Source organism: Tachysurus fulvidraco, chromosome 5 (genome assembly GCF_022655615.1).
Source record: "Tachysurus fulvidraco isolate hzauxx_2018 chromosome 5, HZAU_PFXX_2.0, whole genome shotgun sequence".
Lineage (NCBI taxonomy): Eukaryota > Metazoa > Chordata > Actinopteri > Siluriformes > Bagridae > Tachysurus > Tachysurus fulvidraco.
In genome coordinates, this window is record NC_062522.1 from 1058684 (window position 1) to 1081183 (window position 22500).

At 42.2% G+C, this 22500-nt stretch overlaps 1 protein-coding gene across 10 annotated transcripts in view; it reads right to left on the reverse strand.

Moving 5' to 3' along the window:
- scn8ab (sodium channel, voltage gated, type VIII, alpha subunit b) overlaps positions 1–22500 on the reverse strand; it is a 94817-nt gene that overhangs the window by 38071 nt on the left and 34246 nt on the right. For 5 of the 10 annotated variants that reach the window (XR_007140613.1, XM_027157279.2, XM_047813988.1 and 2 more), the window contains exons 10-17: positions 22178–22384; positions 20198–20476; positions 11792–12145; positions 9410–9542; positions 9091–9329; positions 7827–8000; positions 7039–7395; positions 6219–6695 (exon numbers count right to left, since the gene is read on the reverse strand). Coding sequence is in view for 9 of the 10 variants with exons in the window: in XM_027157279.2 (XP_027013080.2) it covers positions 6219–6695; positions 7039–7395; positions 7827–8000; positions 9091–9329; positions 9410–9542; positions 11792–12145; positions 20198–20476; positions 22178–22384 (2220 nt within the window). In the remaining variant the exon portion in view is untranslated. Of the gene's footprint in view, positions 1–6218; positions 6696–7038; positions 7396–7826; positions 8001–9090; positions 9330–9409; positions 9543–11791; positions 12146–13837; positions 13857–20197; positions 20477–22177; positions 22385–22500 lie in introns of those variants that run through there. The other 5 variants (XM_047813994.1, XM_047813991.1, XM_047813993.1 and 2 more) reach the window with 2 other exon arrangements.

Consider the following 22500-nt stretch of genomic DNA (forward strand, 5'->3'; position numbering starts at 1 on the left):
ACTGTCATATTCACTACAGTGTAATAAGTCACCTGTTCCATAGGTAACGTTAATAAAGTGTTGCTTTTGGTATATTTGCCTCTCAGACTCACACACATCCAAAAGTATCGAAAGAAATCAAAGCAATAAAGTGAAACATTACATCATGTCCTGGACTGCGACTGTTCTCTGGCTGAGCGAAAGAAGCTCTGAGTGGAGAAGCACTCAGCAGAAGCAGGGAGGCAATAAATCACAGCAGTAGCCGAGCTCAACACTACGCCTGCACCGCCTACGCAGCGTGAATCTGCTGCGTGATAGCACCGTAATCTACTCCTCCTGACTCCGCACCTCTGTCCTGTTTTAATTCACCGGCTTTAATCTACTCACACATACTGCAGAACTTTAGATATCATGTGGTCAGAGGGAAGACTTCTCCATCCAGCTGTCTCTCCTGCGCTGATGTGGATGCAGCAGTAACGTTTTAACCATAATTCACGAACACCTCCACCCCTACGGAGCCGTCTCCACAAACACACACCTCGTGTACAGCCGTAAAATCTGTTCTCATTTCTCACACCTGGCTTCACACTCTGGCTGTGTTTATATCCGAGTTTACACAAAGACATGACTGAGTTGTTTTATCTGCTGCTACTTTGATGGAGATCAGACAGGAGATCCGTCATTACGTTGAACATCAGACGAGTAACAGGTCAAGTTAAAGGTGGGGTCTCCGTTGTTTGAAAGCCAATGTTGACATATAAAATCACCAAAACAAACACGCCCCTAACCCAAACGGGTCCCGCCCCTGTATCGATAGCTCCGCCCACACATACATACGTAACCCGGGCGACTAACAGAAAGAAACGTGTCTTTATCATAGCTGAAGGGAAGAACAATACGATTGTAGATAAACAAACAAGCAAAAATGCCACACAAGCATAATGATGTAAAGGACAAAGGCATATATTAGTCCTGTGTAACAAAGCAAAACCAACGTTACTCACCTATCGAGAAGGAAAAAAGCGCCTCGGCGTCTTAAGTAAAGTCGGCCACATATTCACAGGTGGGAGTTTCCCGAGTCGATAACTCCTGAGCTAAACGCTGTTACTACACAAAACGCGGTTGTAGCTGCCTCTCTACATTACTACGATAGAAAAGAGGTGTTATTTGTGTAGTAACAGCGTTTAGCTCAGGAGTTATTGACTCGGGAAACTCCAACCTGTGAATATGTGGCCAACTTCCTGCTCCTTCAGTTCTCTCCAGCGCTGGAAAGCTGATCCTATATTAACACGTCCTACTTCTTGTCCTTATCGTAAGTCTTTCTTCTCTTTCTTTCTTTGTTTTTATCCTCCATGTCGATGTTAAAACCGCTTTCTGCTAACGTCACACACGCGCACCGAACACTCTCTCCGCCCATATCGACAAGACACGCCCCTTTCTGCTCATTGGCTACATGTTTGTTTTGATTTTTGTTTATTATTCGGCCCGACTCATTTTCTGAAGCATTTCTCAAAAATCGGAGACCGCACCTTTAATATTTACAGTCACTGACCTGAGTCCTGATTATAATATTAACTGGTTTCTATGATGTATGGTTGCCAGGTATAACATATTTCAGTCACAGAGTTAAAGCTTTCCCATGTGGAAGTGTCCTGTACGAAATTTTACTCAAAGTTCTTTCAACTAAAATAATAACATCCGTTACTGTGATCCATTTTCACCTCCATGTAGAGCAGAATAAACACACATTCATCATATTTTCAGCTAAAAGAGGCGCCAGTTCAGCAAGTCAGTAGCGTTGGAGTTTTCCAGTTCAAAGGCCTCGAGAAAAGGAACAGAGTCACAAAGCAGTCTGAAGAAAAACTGTGTATGAGCTCAAAGTCAGACTCCGAACTGAACTGTACCGAGCACAACACACACACACACACACACACACACACACACACACACACACACACACCAACTGTACGGACTGTACAGACACGCACTCTTCCAATATCATCATATCAAACTGTTTTTTGCTCTTTGCACATTCTGTCTCACATTTCAGTCGATTATCTCAGGTAACTGCTGCTATAACACTGTGTTCATTCCAGTATTTCTGCACACACAATATTGTTGAATATACATATTTACACTGGCATCGTTTCTGTTTATTGTCTTTTATTTTCCTGCACTGTCTCTTGTCCTGCACTGTCTTGATTGTCTTGTACTGTACATATCTAGGACACTTACAGGGGCAGTTCTAGGGTTTCATCTTTAGGGGGTTTTATCCCTCAGTGAGAATTTAAAACAAGAAGAGTTCTATATTATATATTATATGACAACTCTGGTAATAAGAATAGTGACATTTCACTGCTTTTGGTTGCCGTCTTTGTGGCTTTCCGCCGATTAACGTTATAGATAAACGCCTCCAGCTCTGACTGCGCGTGCACAGTCGCTCTTGGATAATAAATAATTTTCTTTCCCATCGACGACATGACCTGCATTTTAATGTCATTTTTATTTTTTATTTATGAAAGTAAAAAATTATACTTATAGATTTAGGGTAACTGAGATCACAGACAGGGGGCTGAAGCCACCCTAATAAAGGGCTAGAACGCCCCTGGACGCCCCTTTACCACCGAGGCAGTTCAAATGTGCAGGTTCGGAGCCTAATTTAGAACCAGTTCTTTCCGTTTCGACCGCCAAAGCACCGGCTCCGAACCAGGAAAAGTGGTTCTTAAGTAGCACCAAAACGTTGCTGGTCTAGACTTAAGAACCGCTTGTGTCTGGGGCTGTGGGCGGGGCTGTGGGCGGGGCTACTGTTAGAGCATTTGATAATGTACCTTAAGTATACTAATGTTTAATACACTTTTACTTTACCGCGATATGATACATTATCAGCACACATGATAGTAGGTAGCTACATGCTAAGGCTAACTTTTTTTCTGTGTTAATGATAAAACAACGTTAAGTACTTTATCGATTACAACCTCCGTTTATACAGATTACACGGAGCCACACGTACACGTTTTATTCGCCGCGTTTGGATGTTAATGTAGGTTCACAAAGCCATGAGCATTAACAGTAAAGCAACATCCGCCATCGTTGTTGTTGTTGTGTTTGTGTTTGTCGCTGCTGCGCTAACGTTGCTGGGACACGTGACACGTATACAGTGACGTCACACTCGGCGCTGTGATGCTCTCTAGCCGGTGGAAAGGGAAACCGGTTCTTAGAAGGTTCGCCAGTGGAACCAACTTTGAACCAGCACTAGCGCTAGCTCTGAACCAGCACCCGGTTCTTTTTGGTGGAAAAGGGGCATTACTAAGTCCTTATAGCTCTGTCTTTGTTTTCTGTACTGTAGCACCCTGATCCTGGAGAAACGTTGTCTCATGTCACTGTGTACTGTAACAGCTATATATGGTTGTAATGACAATAAAAGCTTCTTGACTTGAAGTGCTTCATATGAGGGAAATTACACTCGGAAATCTTCCCAGACTCCTGCACATGGTGACACGACCTCAGGCAAGCGAGCGCAGAGACACGGCTCTGATGGTGAACAGTTACACTGGTGACTTCAACATCTCAACACTCAACACATCACCACTAATAAAATAATAAACATCGCCTACAGCCAAATCCAGACAAACTGATCTAATAATTCAGACTTTAAAATGAAATTCAACATAATTTAAAGGTTTAAAATGACTTTAACAGAAGCAACATGTTGAATAACGACACTATCAAATTGGAACTGAGTAAAATGTCTAATGACTAGAAATAATTCAGCTACATAATATTTATTCCAACAAGAGTGATAAATGAAACTCCACCATTCATACAATGTGAAGTAACAGAACTAAGCTGCATCCCAAATGACCTACACCACACTACACCCTTACAATCTGCACTCTCTACTCTAGGGTTAAGTGTATGAGTGTTAGAAGGGTCAAATCTTTTCCAAAGAAACTCTACAGTTTCCTTCTAAAAGGATGTAGATGCAGTTTCCTAGTCAGTGGTGAATGAGCTCAAAGCCTGTGAGGTGACGGAGCAGAAAATGTTCAAAAATAAAGCACATTTAAAATATGTTTGTAAAAAATCTGGAAAATGTTTTCTCTACACCAGCCCCTGTAGCCCTGCCCCTTTCCACTACGCCAGCCCCTGTAGCCCTGCCCCTTTCCACTACGCCAGCACCTGTAGCCCTGCCCCTTTCCTCTACACCAGCAGCTGTAGCCCTGCCCCTTTCCTCTACACCAGCCCCTGTAGCCCTGCCCCTTTCCTCTACACCAGCAGCTGTAGCCCTGCCCCTTTCCTCTACACCAGCAGCTGTAGCCCTGCCCCTTTCCTCTACACCAGCCCCTGTAGCCCTGCCCCTTTCCTCTACACCAGCAGCTGTAGCCCTGCCCCTTTCCTCTACACCAGCAGCTGTAGCCCTGCCCCTTTCCTCTACACCAGCCCCTGTAGCCCTGCCCCTTTCCTCTACACCAGCACCTGTAGCCCTGCCCCTTTCCTCTACACCAGCCCCTGTAGCCCTGCCCCCTTCCTCTACACCAGCAGCTGTAGCCCTGCCCCCTTCCTTTACACCAGCCCCTGTAGCCCTGCCCCTTTCCTCTACACCAGCCCCTGTAGCCCTGCCCCCTTTCCTCTACACCAGCAGCTGTAGCCCTCCCTCTTCCTCTACACCAGCCCCTGTAGCCCTGCCCCTTTCCTCTACATCAGCACCTGTAGCCCTGCCCCCTTTCCTCTATACCAGCAGCTGTAGCCCTGCCCCCTTTCCTCTATACCAGCCCCTGTAGCCCTGCCCCCTTCCTCTACACCAGCCCCTGTAGCCCTGCCCCCTTCCTCTACACCAGCCCCTGTAGCCCTGCCCCCTTTCCTCTATACCAGCAGCTGTAGCCCTGCCCCCTTCCTCTACACCAGCCCCTGTAGCCCTGCCCCCTTCCTCTACACCAGCAGCTGTAGCCCTGCCCCCTTCCTCTACACCAGCCCTTCCTCTACACCAGCCCCTGTAGCCCTGCCCCCTTCCTCTACACCAGAAGCTGTAGCCCTGCCCCCTTCCTCTACACCAGCCCCTGTAGCCCTGCCCCCTTCCTCTACACCAGCCCCTGTAGCCCTGCCCCTTTCCTCTACACCAGCCCCTGTAGCCCTGCCCCCTTCCTCTACACCAGCAGCTGTAGCCCTGCCCCCTTCCTCTACACCAGCCCTTCCTCTACACCAGCCCCTGTAGCCCTGCCCCCTTCCTCTACACCAGCAGCTGTAGCCCTGCCCCCTTCCTCTACACCAGCCCCTGTAGCCCTGCCTCCTTCCTCTACACCAGCCCCTGTAGCCCTGCCCCCTTCCTCTACACCAGCCCCTGTAGCCCTGCCCCTTTCCTCTACACCAGCCCCTGTAGCCCTGCCCCCTTCCTCTACACCAGCCCCTGTAGCCCTGCCCCCTTCCTCTACACCAGCCCCTGTAGCCCTGCCCCTTTCCTCTACACCAGCCCCTGTAGCCCTGCCCCCTTCCTCTACACAAGCAAAGCGGTGAGTATCCAGCATTCACACTTGAAGTGATCTGCTTCTTGCTCAGCTTTCAGTGTGAACACATGACTCACTATTTACACCTGGATGATGATGTAGAATAGTGCACAAGTGTGTGGTTTGGACACAAGATGTAAATTGATGAGGTGAGAGACAGTAAAGAATGTGGGATGTTTCCTTTTCATCATAAAATTTCAGGAAATGATGTAAAGTGTAAATGTAAATAATGTCATTTCTACAACAGATTATAATAGTGTAACTAAGAGCTCCTGAGGAACTAATGGGTCAGAGTCATTACTAATTCTGTCCTGCTGAAGTCTTTACATGTAAAAGTGTTTGTTGGTCATTTTATGGTTAGATCTCAGTACGCTTTTTTTCTGACACCACAGGAGGTGATATAACACACAGGCAGGATCTCATACAGGATTTTTGGTCTTAAGGGTGGTTTTGTATACATCCCATCACTAACGTGTAGATATGAGCGGATATCTGTGGATCTCGCACAAGCCTGTCGCTGCCATGGCAACCAGCAAGGAACTTAAGACAAGAACACGATATAAATCAAGTCATTTACTAATTGTAATTTCCACTGCTCAGACACGCCCGGTGCTAGATTAATAAAACAACTATTTGGGACTTGGGATGGTTAAGGATCGTATCAATGATTCAGATATCATTTTCATCATCATCATCATCATCATCATCATCATCATCCCATGTCCTTTTGCTCTTACTCACATCTTTGCTGTTCTCCACATCCGATTCGCTGCTGAAGTCCTCCGTGTTCAGGTTCTCAAAGTCCGACTCCCCGACGGCGATGGGGACGCGCACGGTCAGGTTTGGATTGTGGATGAAGGACATGCGGTCCTCATCGATCATGTACTTGCCCACACTGCTGCCGATGCCGCTGGTGGTGCCGTTACCGTTCTTGGCGAAGTCGAGATCACCGCATTTGATGTCCACTCCTGTGTGGTTGCCAATGATGTTCAGTTTTTTCTCATACATGTCATCCAAAGGCTTGTCCTCGTCTTCCAAAGGCGACTTCTTCAGAACGTGAGCCACCAGCAGCCGCATGTGGATCTTGAACCAGGCGATGCCCTTTTTAATCCGGATCACGGAGATCTGTAGGTTGTTCATCTCCCCATCATCATCCGTGGCAGCCAGATTATCAGCACTGAACGAGCTGAGCAGCAGAGCCAGGAACAGATTCAGAACCTGGACAGAAGAGCGGATGAGACGTCAGCAGGACTGTGGCGTATAGCAGCACAATCAATAGCTTTAAAATAGAGATTAAGGGACGACCAACATGAAATAACCAGTGGCTTTGTCTGGAGCTTCTACAGCAGTATCATGTATCATGTTCTCAGTATCATGATTAGATGAGAAATTCAAATAAATTCATTCATTAACATATAACAGAAGTCTTGTCTAGCCCCTCCCCTTAAACCTACTCCTGAACCCTGACCTTTCTACACAACACAGGTTTGTGTGTTTTTGTTATCAGCATCTTATGCAGTGTGAAAGTGTAAAGAAGCTCTGAGAGAAGATTTAAACTGACCACTAAGTTTCCGATGACCATGACCATCATGAAGACAATGAGGCACATGCTCTGTCCCGCCACCTCCATACAGTCCCACATGGTCTCGATCCATTCTCCACACAGCACGCGGAACACAATCAGGAACGAGTGGAAAAAGTCGTGCATGTGCCAGCGTGGCATTACACAATCTGAGGCGATTTTACACACACAGTCCTTGTAACTCTTCCCAAACAGCTGCATGCCCACCACAGCAAAGATGAAGACGATGATGGCCAGCACCAGGGTCAGGTTTCCCAGAGCACCCACTGAGTTCCCGATGATCTTGATCAGCATGTTCAGGGTGGGCCATGACTTAGCCAGTTTGAAGACCCTCAGCTAAAGAAGAACAGAAGAGGAATAAAGCTCAGATTTAAGCTAATACCATCCAGCACTAACACGTGTCAGAGTCGTTCAGCAGCCTGCTTCCTGTTAAGCATCGTTGTTATGAATTGCGATACTGCGTTAAAGGAAATTCACTCTGAATAACAAAATCCTTTTGATTATTTTTCTTTCTACACTTAATCTTTATTTTAAAATATTATCTTTGAAGCAGGTGTAGAAAAAAAACACTTCCAAAGCTTATTTGTTTTGCTTAAGATTCTTCAAGAACTTATCATCTAAGCTAGCAGGAGTTGTAAAAGGAAACCCTGCTGTAGCGCCCTCTTGAGTCTATTTGGTATGAGGACTTATGTCATACTAGGTGCTTGGACCCCTAATAACATTACAAACTGTACACGATGGATCAGGATTTACAAAGACACACTGACCAATCTGAAGGATCTCAGCACTGACAGCCCCTCAACATCAGCAAGCCCCAACTCCACCAGACTCAGGCTCACAATAAAGCCATCAAATATGTTCCAGCCTTCCTGGAAGTAGTAATACGGGTCCATCGCTATCAGCTTTGCAAACATCTCAGCTGTGAAAATACCCGTGAAAACCTAGAGGAAGAAAAGCAGGATGAAAGAGACATTAAAACCTTCTGCATCAGACACACACTTCTTAATACAATCAACGATTACTGACAGTAAAATAATCTGCAAATCACAGGGTTATATTAACACACAGATTACAGGTATGTTATCCCACTATGTGTTTATAATGAGTTATAATCCCACTCTCAGTGTTTATAATGATTTATAATCCCACTCTCAGTGTTTATACTGATTTATAATCCCAGTCTCAGTGTTTATAATGATTTATAATCCCACTCTCTGGTGTTTTTAATGATTTATAATCCCACTCTCAGTGTTTATAATGATTTATAATCCCACTCTCAGTGTTTATATTGATTTATAATCCCAATCCCAGTGTTTATAATGATTTATAATCCCACTCTCTGGTGTTTTTAATGATTTATAATCCCACTCTCAGTGTTTATAATGATTTATAATCCCATTCAGTGTTTATAATGATTTCTAATCCCACTCTCAGTGTTTATAATGATTTATAATCCCACTCTCTGGTGTTTTTATTTATAATCCCACTCTCAGTGTTTATAATGATTTATAAACCCACTCTCAGTGTTTATAATGATTTATAATCCCAATCTCATTGTTTATAGTGTTTTATAATCCCACTCAGTGTTTATAATGATTTATAATCCCACTCTCAGTGTTTATAATGATTTATAATCCCACTCTCAGTGTTTATAATGATTTATAATCCCACTCTCTGGTGTTTTTATTTATAATCCCACTCTCAGTGTTTATAATGATTTATAATCCCAATCTCAGTGTTTACAATGATTTATAATCCCACTCTCGGTGTTTATAATGATTTATAATCCCACTCTCGGTGTTTATAATGATTTATAATCCCACTCTCAGTGTTTATAATGATTTATAAACCCACTCTCATTGTTTATAATGATTTATAATCCCACTCTCAGTGTTTATAATGATTTATAATCCCAATCTCAGTGTTTATAATGATTTATAATCCCAATCTCAGTGTTTATACTGATTTATATTCTCTGCACCCTGCAGACTGGGACAATGGTTTATCTTCCCTTTCTGACATGTGACTCACCAGATTTCCTACACTTAGAACCCCCGCAAACTCCTCGGTCATGGGATAGTGCTCCATGGCCATGAACACAGTGTTCAGCACGATACATATAGTAATGGCCAAATCCACAAAGGGGTCCATGACTATCAGATTGACAATCTCCTTAATTTTCAGCCAGAGAGGACAACATTCCCAGATTAGAAACGTGTTGGCAAACTTGTACCAGCATGGAGGACACTTTCTCTGAGACTCCTCCAGCTCTGTGTGAGGAACAGCAAAGAATCACAGGGTTTAAAAAAATGATTCAAATACAGAACAAACTCAGTGAAAGCTGAAGTACCTTCCACCAGGGTGTTAGTGATAACAGTCATCACGCTGTTGGCTCTCTCTTTACGCCCGAACGACGTGTTCAGCTGATCCACAGACACCATGAGAGATCCCGAGTGTTTCCTCTTCATATCCACCTCAGTCGTCTGTACACAAAAGGGAGGAATGAGGATGAGGCAAACACACACACACACACACACACACACACACACACTAAACTGTAGGACAGCATGAGATTCATCTGCATCCTCTTCATCACAACAAAATACACAAGTCTGTCCGTCACCGAGCTTCAGCCCACACATCTGACTCCAAGAATCACTTTGAGAATCCTTAACATACAGAACTACTGTCTCTTCCACAGGACAACAGAACAACAACAAAATAATACATAAATAATGAAAAATGAAAAAAACGTCTGTATCATAGCAGCAGACCCTGAGTTTGAGTTGACTGTGCTGAGTTAAACACACACACACACACACACACACACACACACACACACACACACACACACACACACACACACACACACACGTACATAAACACACTGCAGTCCTTCCACCTAAACATCAGGCTTCATTTTGAACTGTTTACATTAACACTGAAACTGAACCTTAAACTGGAATGTTTTAGCACAGCTCAGCTACATCATCTTCCTGTGTATTTAAACAAGCTTCTGGTCCTCAGCACCTCCATATCTGCTGCTCATTTCTACCTCAACATCAGCATTGGTGCTACAGTCATCACCATGTGTCCGGTTGCCAGATTGTACACGTTGATTATACACAATAAATGTTTTTACACCGCTGCCGAAATCACAGAGTAAACATGCATAAACATGCATACAGTAGGAAAGGAGGTTAATACAAACACATTAAGGCCCAGCCTCCAAAACACCCCAACACACACACACACACACACACACACACACACACACACACACACACACACACACGCACACACACACCTCCATCTGTAACCAGTTTTTTTTTTATAATAGATTATCAATCATTATCGATATAATAATTGATATTCTTACAGATTCTTAGAGATAGATAGATAGATAGATAGATAGATAGATAGATAGATAGATAGATAGATAGATAGATAGATAGATAGATAGATAGATAGATAGATAGATAGATAGATAGATGACAATACTGTCTTGTGTGTTTACTGAAAGTTTGTACGTTTAAATGCACTAAGGTAGAAACCCCATAAACTGTTACATGTATTCACACTGAAACTAGACGGAGCTTCTAGGTCACAGATGGTCATCAGTTGTGGTGCTGGTGGTGCTGGTGGTGCTGGTGGTGTTGTGTGGCAGCTGGGCCTGAGATCATGCTTCAGTCAGAGAAGATTAAAAAGGTAAAGCCTGGGTAGAGATTATAAAGAAGTCAGTCTACCATGCTAGCTATGTTGAGGAAAATGATGTTACTGGAAAGTTTAGGAGAGGTTTTCTGCTGCATCACGTCTAATCTGGAAGAGGAGAGAGACGGAGTCCAGGCCAGAAAAAAGAGGACAGAGACAGTAGACTGGTTCTGAAGTGAAGGAGAGTAGAGGAAGTGCAGGAGGAGAAGTAAAATGGTGGACTTTAGAATATATTTAGATGGGGTGGTTTAGGGAACACTATAAAATACATGACAGAGTTAGTTTACCTCAGTTATCTGAAATGTAGACAGTAAATGTTGGGAAAGGAGAGAAATTTGTTTGTTTGGAATGGAGAACATAAGCTGTAAAGGATTTTAGGAAAACTGGTCAGAGTGGAGTTTGGGGGTAACGGAACCCTGCGTTCACACCAACAGCGATGATTTAACTCACTGGCTTTAGCTTTAGACTACTGCACTTTCCATGTGCCTTCAGTAGAACCAAGCTAACAGCATTGGGCAGATGCCCAATGTCTAGATTTATACAACTGAGGTTCGAGGGCCTCACTCAGGGGCCCAGCAGGACAGCTTGGTGGTCCTGAGATTCAAACTCTCAACCTTCTGATAAGTGATTTAACACCTTAACCACTGAACTACAACTGAGATCCACATCCCACACACAGCTGACTACAGAAGACTTCACACAATCACTGGTGTTTGTTCAGGGTTGCAACACAGACACTGTATATTCATGTAGATCAGAACAGCTCACCATGTAACTAAACAGAAATACAAATTTCTCGCTCCACCTCACACTGCATCACATGGACCTACACTCAGCTTTCGTTCATTGTCATGACTTATTTTTGCTGTTTTGTCACGTCTCATCGCTGCTGGGGTGAGCGCAGGGTAAGAAGGGAAGAAACAAGGGCAGAAACTGAGATAGCAGTGGTCAAAATGCACTGGGATAAACAACGGCGCTGGCGTCATGCCAATATTTTAACTCCCCCTGCGGACATCCTTACACTGTCGTCAGAAGCTGCTTTATCTATTTTCACCTCAGGCAGAAGGCGTCCGGGCCCGGGCCCGATCAGAGACACCACGCCATTGCAGTCGACCGTGCTGTTCCTCTTGCAGCCCGTGTGTGGCGCAAGAGGGTTGATGCGTGATGAGCCCTGGCTGTAACCGCTGTAGCTGTTGCGGCGGTATGGGATGAAGAGGGAACCTCGGCGGTCTTCGCTCTCTTCCACCGTGCTGTGCTCGTCATCCGCAAACTCGTTCTCTGAGCCGACGTCCCGCGGACGACCCTTAAAGCTGAAGATGGAGCTGCGGCTGTTATGGCGGGACATGAAGGGGGAGCCAGGTATACTTAACAAAGACTAGACACACACACACACACACACACACACACACACACACACACACAGAGAAAATCATCAGTTTATGCTTCTCCGCTCTCATGTTTTTCTGTTCTAATTTTAATGATTACATTCAGAATCTCTAGAAACATTTTTTTATAAACACGCAATAATTTTTAAAGCTGAAATGAGAAAACATCTAAGTGTACACAAGTGCCAGATCACCGCTTTAACAAAACTGAAGTGTAGATTTTTTTTAAAAACTTTCTGCTAAATAACTTTTTACTCTCACATTCATGCCATGCAAAACAGGAGGAAGGTCAGCGCTATGGGACTCGTTAGACCTCAGGAACTCTGTATTAATATCATTGTGTTTGTTTTTTTCATGCTCAGCACTTTATCCACTAAAGAACTATTTTCTAAATGCTAAAACTCATGTTAGCTATATTAGCTAAAACACACAACATATCATAGCACAGAACATAGTAAAAGAAGTGCTGATGAGACATAGTGTTGTGGATGAAATGAGTGATGCTGCAGAGTGTTTAGCTGCTTGCAGAAATTCACTGATAGTGCAGAATGCTAGCTGCTAGCGCAGGCACTTTCACTGCGGTTGGTCTGAGTGGCTTCTCCCTAATGGGCTGCTTGACCACTGCAGAGCCACGAGCCCAGGAGTCCTCTCAGCTCAGACTGTTCCACTTCCCTCACAGAGACGAGTGCCATTGATCTGGTAAAGTGGTTAAGATCTGCATTGCTACACAGATCAGAGAGAAAGCACTTCAGCTACAACCTCAGATCAACCTTCATCCAGTGCTACAGTATTCTCAGGTGGAGACTGTGAGTTTACACACGTATGACTACGATGGTCTTGAATCAAAGATGACTAAAATATCAAACGAATTTAATGAAACATGCCACACCTGAAACCTCACAGTAAAACGTCACTCACCTTAAGGTTCAGAGAATATGTACAAAATAGATCAGATCAAATTATCTCAATAAATCTGTTTAAATTTCATCCCAGTCAAATTCACACACGACCCTTTCTAATGTTCCACTAATGACTCCACCCTCAAATCCTACTCCTCCACTCGTACAGTACACACAGCGTAATCTGCCGTTCATCAGTCGATTTCACACTCAGCTAGCACAAGCGTTTATTAACTTAAATCTGTTAACACAAACTGAAGTCATTAGGATAAAGAATTAAAAAAAAACACATGAAAGATCCATTCGACTTGGTTTAAGGCAATAAGCTCTGTAAATAAATGTTATAAATGTAATAATAACACACGAGTCGCTCTTGGTCACCTTCATTTCCTTAAAGTGAAAAAAATTGTAAAATGTCTCATCCGCCTCTGGATTTTCTCCTCAATCTGAAGCCACCAGAACACCACAGTTCCATCCTCTTACCAACATGAAGGGTTCTGAACTAGACATCTTCCCCGGAGAAAGCAGTCCTTAACTATTCAAGGAACCTCGTGGAAGAACCTTCTACTCTAATAGTGTACATCCAAGAGGGCAGAGAACACTATCATAACCACCTTCTACCTTTAAGGAGAAGCATTGCTGCTACATCAGAAGTAAATTCCCTGCTTCACCTTTAGAGACGTAAACGCTTTTATGACTTAAACATTTTATACAGAGCGCTATACCAGAGTGTTTCCTCATCACAATGACCTCAAGTAGGAACCTGTTAAAGAAGATAATCACCTGAAATCACCTTCAAGTGACTGTGATCCTGTTATCATCTGGAATCACCTGGAATATCTGTAATAAACTGTAATCACATAAATCACTAACACTATCACTAACAATATTACGAACATTACAGATCACTAGCACACACTACACATCACTAACACTAACACGACAGAACACTAACATTTACGCTACAGATCACTAATAGTAACACAAACACTATCACTAACACTAAATATTACTAACACTAACACAACAGATCACTCTCACTACAGATCATTAACACTTACACTAAAGATAACTAATACTAACACTACAGAACATTACCACTAGCAATAACACTACAAATCACTACCATTACAAATCATTAATACTAATGCCACAGATCACTAACACTAACACCACTAATCACTAAAACTAATACTAACACTACAGATCACCAACACTACAGATCACCAACACTAACGCTAACACTACAGATCACTGACACTGTCACTAACACTACAGATCACTAACATTACAATTCACTAACACTAGCACTAACATTACAATTCACTAACACTAGCACTAACATTACAATTCAATAACACTAGCACTAACATTACAATTCACTAACACTATCACTACAGATCATGAACACTAAAGATCACTACCAGTAATACTATAACTAAAACTAAACTAAAGATCACTAACACTACAGATAACTAACAGTAACACTTACTCTAAAGATTACTAATACTAACACTACAGATCATTACCACTAGCACAAAACTACATATCACTAATATTACAGATCACTAAGACTAACATCACAAATCACTAACACTACAGATCGCTAACATTACAGATCAGTAACTCACAGTAGACATCACTAACAGAATATCACTAAGACTAACACTATGGAACACTAACACAAACACTACAGATCACTAACAGTAATAGTAACACTACAAATCACTAACACTACAGATCATTAACACTTACATTAAAGATTACTAATACTAACACTACAGATCATTAACACTAACATAAACACTAAATATCAATAACACTACAGTTCACTAAGACTAACACCACAAATCACTAACACTAAAAATCACTAACACTACAGATCACTAACACTAACACTAACACTAAAGATCATTATCACTACAGATCACTACCAGTAACACTATAACTAAAACTAACACTGGAGATCACTAACAGGAGCACCAACACTACATACTACTATCACTAACACTACAGATCAATAACATTACAGATCACTAACTCACACTAGACATCACTAACACTATCACTAAGACTAACACTACCGAACACTAACACAAACACTACAGATCACTAACACTAATAGTAACACTACAAATCAATAACCTACAGATCACTAAGACTAACACTACAAATCACTAAAACTACAGATCATTAACACTACAGATCACTAACACTAACACCACAGAACACTATCACTACAGACCACGAAGACTAAAGATCACTACCAGTAACACTATCACTCAAACTAACACTACAGATCAATAACACTATCAGTACATTAACACTACAGGTCACAATACTACCAAGCATTAACACTAGCACTAACATTACAATCACTAACACTACACAACAGATCACTAACACAAATGTGACAGATCAGTAACACTACAGATCACATACTAGAGATCACTATCACTATTACTACAGGTCACTAACAAAAACTAGAGATCACTAACACTAACATTATTACTATCACTAACATTACAGATCACTAAGACTATGGATCACTAACACTACAAATCAATAACACTATCACTAACACTACAGAGCACTAACATTACAAATCACTAACACTACACTACAGATCCCGAACAGAAATGCTACAGATCAATAACATTACAGATCACTCACACACACTAGACATCACTAACACTGTTACTATCACTAACATTACATATCACTAACACTATGGATCATTAACACTAACACTATCACTAACACTAAAGATCACTAACACTACAGATCACTATCACAACATTCTGCCAGAAGTGCAGGCCATATTAAAGCTTTCAGCTGCAGATAAATGATTTACAGAATTGAGATGAATAATTCAGTAAGGGCCGGAAGAACCCTGGCGTCCCCCTATTCTGACCACATCTCCTTCTACTGAAGCCCAGACTCACAGCTTTCAGCACAGGTGATGATGCAGCATCCAGAGATGTTCTGAGAGCAGATAACACAAACAAACCCAAACTAAACAAACTAAACACTAACACTACAGATCACTAGCACCAACACTACAAATTATTAACACTAACACTACAGATCGCTAACTCTACAGATCACTAACACACAATAGACATCACTATCACTAACACTATCACTAACATTACAGATTGCTAACACACACTAGACATCACTATCACTAACTCTATCACTAACATTACAGATCACTAACACACACTAGACATCACTATCACTAACACTATCACTAACACTACAGATCACTAACACACACTAGACATCACTATCACTAACACTATCACTAACATTACAGATCACTAACACACACTAGACATCACTATCACTAACTCTATCACTAACATTACAAATCACTAACACACACTAGACATCACTATCACTAACACTATCACTAACATTACATATCACTAACAAACACTAGACATCACTATCACTAACTCTATCACTAACATTACAGATCACTAACACACACTAGACATCACTATCACTAACTCTATCACTAACATTACAGATCACTAACACACACTAGACATCACTATCACTAACACTATCACTAATATTACAGATCACTAACACACACTAGACATCACTATCACTAACACTATCACTAACATTACAGATCACTAACACACACTAGACATCACTAACTCCATCACTAACATTACAGATCACTAACACACACTAGACATCACTATCACTAACACTATCACTAACATTACAGATCACTAACACACACTAGACATCACTAACTCCATCACTAACATTACAGATCACTAACACACACTAGACATCACTAACTCCATCACTAACATTACAGATCACTAACACACACTAGACATCACTATCACTAAAACTATCACTAACATTACAGATCACTAACACACACTAGACATCACTATCACTAACACTATCACTAACATTCCAGATCACTAACACACACTAGACATCACTAACTCCATCACTAACATTACAGATCACTAACACACACTAGACATCACTAACTCCATCACTAACATTACAGATCACTAACACACACTAGACATCACTATCACTAAAACTATCACTAACATTACAGATCACTAACACACACTAGACATCACTATCACTAAAACTATCACTAACATTAAAGATCACTAACACACACTAGACATCACTATCACTAACACTATCACTAACTCTATTACTAACATTACAGATCACTAACACACACTAGACATCACTATCACTAACACTATCACTAACATTACAGATCACTAACACACACTAGACATCACTATAACTAACTCTATCACTAACATTACAGATCACTAACACACACTAGACATCACTATCACTAACTCTATTACTAACATTACAGATCACTAACACACACTAGACATCACTAACACTATCACTAACATTACAGATCACTAACACACATTAGACATCACTAACACTATCACTATCACTAACATTACAGATTACTAACACACACTAGGCATCACTAACACTATCACTAACACTGTTACTACCACTAACACTACAGAACACTGACATTTACACTACAGATCACTAACACGAACACTAAAGATCACTATCACTACAGATCACTATAACTAACTCTAACACTACAAATAACTAACACTACAGATCATTAACACTAAATATCACTAACACAACAGATCACTAACACTAGCATTAACTTTATAGATCACTAACACTAACACCGCAAATCACTAACACTAATACTATCATTACAGATCACTAACACTAGCACTAACACTACAGATCACTAACACTAGCACTAACACTACAGATCACTAACACTAACACTACAGATCACTAACACTACAGATCACTAACACTAGCACTAACATTACAGATCACTAACACTAGCACTAACACTACAGATCACTAACACTAGTACTAACATTACAGATCACTAACACTAACACAACAGATCATTAACACTAGCACTAACACAACAGATCACTAACACTAGCACAACAGATCACTAACACTAACACTACAGATCACTAACACTAGTACTAACATTACAGATCACTAACACTAACACAACAGATCACTAACACTAGCACTAACACAACAGATCACTAACACTAACACAAACACTACAGATCACTAACACTAGCACTAACACTACAGATCACTAACATTACAAATCACTAACACTACACTACAGATCCCGAACAGAAATGCTACAGATCAATAACATTACAGATCACTAACACACACTAGACATCACTATCACTAACTCTATCACTAACATTACAGATCACTAACACACACTAGACATCACTATCACTAACACTATCACTAATATTACAGATCACTAACACACACTAGACATCACTATCACTAACACTATCACTAACATTACAGATCACTAACACACACTAGACATCACTAACTCCATCACTAACATTACAGATCACTAACACACACTAGACATCACTATCACTAACACTATCACTAACATTACAGATCACTAACACACACTAGACATCACTAACTCCATCACTAACATTACAGATCACTAACACACACTAGACATCACTAACTCCATCACTAACATTACAGATCACTAACACACACTAGACATCACTATCACTAAAAACTATCACTAACATTACAGATCACTAACACACACTAGACATCACTATCACTAAAACTATCACTAACATTAAAGATCACTAACACACACTAGACATCACTATCACTAACACTATCACTAACTCTATCACTAACATTACAGATCACTAACACACACTAGACATCACTATCACTAACACTATCACTAACATTACAGATCACTAACACACACTAGACATCACTATAACTAACTCTATCACTAACATTACAGATCACTAACACACACTAGACATCACTATCACTAACTCTATTACTAACATTACAGATCACTAACACACACTAGACATCACTAACACTATCACTAACATTACAGATCACTAACACACATTAGACATCACTAACACTATCACTATCACTAACATTACAGATTACTAACACACACTAGGCATCACTAACACTATCACTAACACTGTTACTACCACTAACACTACAGAACACTGACATTTACACTACAGATCACTAACACGAACACTAAAGATCACTATCACTACAGATCACTATAACTAACTCTAACACTACAAATAACTAACACTACAGATCATTAACACTAAATATCACTAACACAACAGATCACTAACACTAGCATTAACTTTATAGATCACTAACACTAACACCGCAAATCACTAACACTAATACTATCATTACAGATCACTAACACTAGCACTAACACTACAGATCACTAACACTAGCACTAACACTACAGATCACTAACACTAACACTACAGATCACTAACACTACAGATCACTAACACTAGCACTAACATTACAGATCACTAACACTAGCACTAACACTACAGATCACTAACACTAGTACTAACATTACAGATCACTAACACTAACACAACAGATCACTAACACTAGCACTAACACAACAGATCACTAATACTAATGATATTTCACACATCTGTAGACAAACTGAAAACAAACCATTATCATTAGTGCAGATAAACGAACAGACAAACACTTCATCTGATCTCTGGATTTTGAAGCCTGATGCACTTTGGCATTCGGCAAATGGACGATGATTCAGCAAAAATATGCATTAAAGCACACAATACAGGAGGCTGAGCCACACTGGGAGGAACCTGAATTTACTCCAATCAACAATCCACTGCAGCTATTATTATTTATTAACAGCCCCAGAGAAAGATCTACAGCCTGATCACCACAACACAACAAATAAAAGAGATGAACAAGGAGAGAAAAAAGCAACACCAGCCCAATAAGGCTTTAGCAATGCTCCACATGTGTGAGCTCATTTCTACACATGGAGACTAAAACTGTTATTTGTTCTGGCTTCCGGTGTAAATTATTCCGACACATATAACAGAAGAAGGTGGGAATTCTCTGGAGCACTGTTTCCAATCTGTCAAGTTTATCTTAGACATCATCAGGCACCAGGGGATGGAGGGAGAAATGTCTGCTTAGTTTTGTTCAATTCCCACTAGTCCTCCTCCTGCTTTTTACCTGGTTCATGATAGAGGTCTTTCTGTGCAGCCGGTTGTCAGGGAAACGGAAGCGACTCCTCTTGCTGCCGTCGTCTGACTCGGATTTCACCACTTTCTCACTGTCTCCTTTCTCCTTCTCCTGCTCTTTCCTCCACTTTTTCTTCCTGTTCCGTCGCTCCTTGGCACTTTTAGAGCTCAGCTTGGACACCTCGGAGGAGCTGCGTGACAGATGTCCACCTCTGTCATCCTCCACGGCATCCTCAGATACTGTCCCTGCTGACGTGGCCATGGCGTTGGCCTGAAATCCAGGACAAGAAGAACATTAACAACAGATTAGAGAAGGCCACTTTATTAGGAACACTACATGAGCTCTGGGTCATTCCTCACTTTACTCCTGTTCTAACCTCAGACCTTCATGGCACAGATTCCACAAGATGTTGGAAACCTTCGTTTAAGAACGTTGCTCCATGTTAACATGTAACTGTACCACACAGTTCCTGTAGATGTTTCTGCAGCACTTTCATGACCACATCCCAGGTACACCCTACACTACACCCCACCCTACACTACACCCCACCCTACACTACACCCCACCCTACACCCAACACTACACCCCACCCTACACTACACCCCACCCTACACCCAACACTACACCCCACCCTACACTACACCCCACCCTACACTACACCCCACCCTACACCCTACACTACACCCCACCCTACACCCTACACTACACCCCACCCTACACCCAACACTACACCCCACCCTACACTACACCCCACCCTACACCCCCCACACTACACCCCACCCTACACCCCCCACACTACACCCAACACTACACCCAACCCTACACCCATCACTCCCCCCCACCCTACACCCAACACTACCCCCCACCCTACACCCAACACTACACCCCACCCGACACCCTACACTGACAACCCCACCCTACACCCCCCCACACTACACCCCACCCTACACCCCCCACACTACACCCCAACACTACAACCCCACCCTACACCCAACACGTACACACCCCCCACGACACCCCCCACACGAGACCAACACGACACCCCCCACACGACACCCCAAGACCGACACCCCCCAACACTACACCCCAAACACGACACCCCCACACGACACCCCCCCACACTAGACCCAACACGACACCCCCACACTACACCCAAGACCGACCCCCCCCAAACCACGACACCCACAGGTACACCCAACACTACACCCCCCAACAGTACACCCAACACTACACCCAACACTACACCCCCCACACTACACCCAACACTACACCCCCCCACACTACACCCAACACATTACCCACACTACACCCCACACATTCCTCACACATTCCCCACACTACACCCCACACATTCCCCACACTACAAATCACACATTCCTCACACTACACCCCACACATTCCTCACACTACACCAAACACTACACCCCACACATTCCCCACACTACCACTCCACACTAGGCTGTGATTCTATGCCCAGTGCAGCTGTTCTAGCTCATCCACTTTAATGTTCAATGTCTTATCCATTCTGAGATGCTTTTGTGTTCACAACATTAATACAGACATACATGAGTATTGTAGCCTTTCTGGCAGCTCTAACCTGATGGTCATTCTCTACTGTAGTCAGTGGTTACTGACTGGTTACTATAGTCTGATGTTTGGTGTGGACATTAAACATGTGTGCGTTTATACAGAGGAATAAAAACGTCTTTCCCTAATAGCCTTATATCATAAAAATAAAAGCTGTAACTTAGCTATATTATTCAGAATCAGAGACTGAATTTGAATCATGATATCCCTGTTTTATAAAACATCAGAATCTATTTCATTGTCACCTGTCTACTTCAGTGCACTGTCTGTAGACTTATGCTACATCATCTGATAATCTCCATATCACAAGTTTGGTTTGAAGTACACGGGGCCTGAAGTTTAGTGACATCACAAAAAAAGCTCCACCCCTGAGTCAGTGCTCACCTGAGCTTCCTCCTGCTGTTTCTTGAGCTGCTCCAACATGGCTTTAAACTCTTCCTCTTTCTGCGCAGCCTCTTCCATGGTGGCCTGGTTCTGCTCCTCATAGGCCATGGCCACTACAGCCAGGATCAGATTCACCAGGTAAAAGGAACCCACAAAGATCACCAGCACGAAGAAGATCATGTAGGTCTTTCCTGCAGCTCGAAGGGTCTGTAAGAAAGACAGACAGCTGAAGTGGTGATCAACGCTTCTCCACCTGACCCTGAGGATTAGTAACATTCCTGTAACTAAGTACCAGTGAATTTTATTCTATACAGCGTCATCAC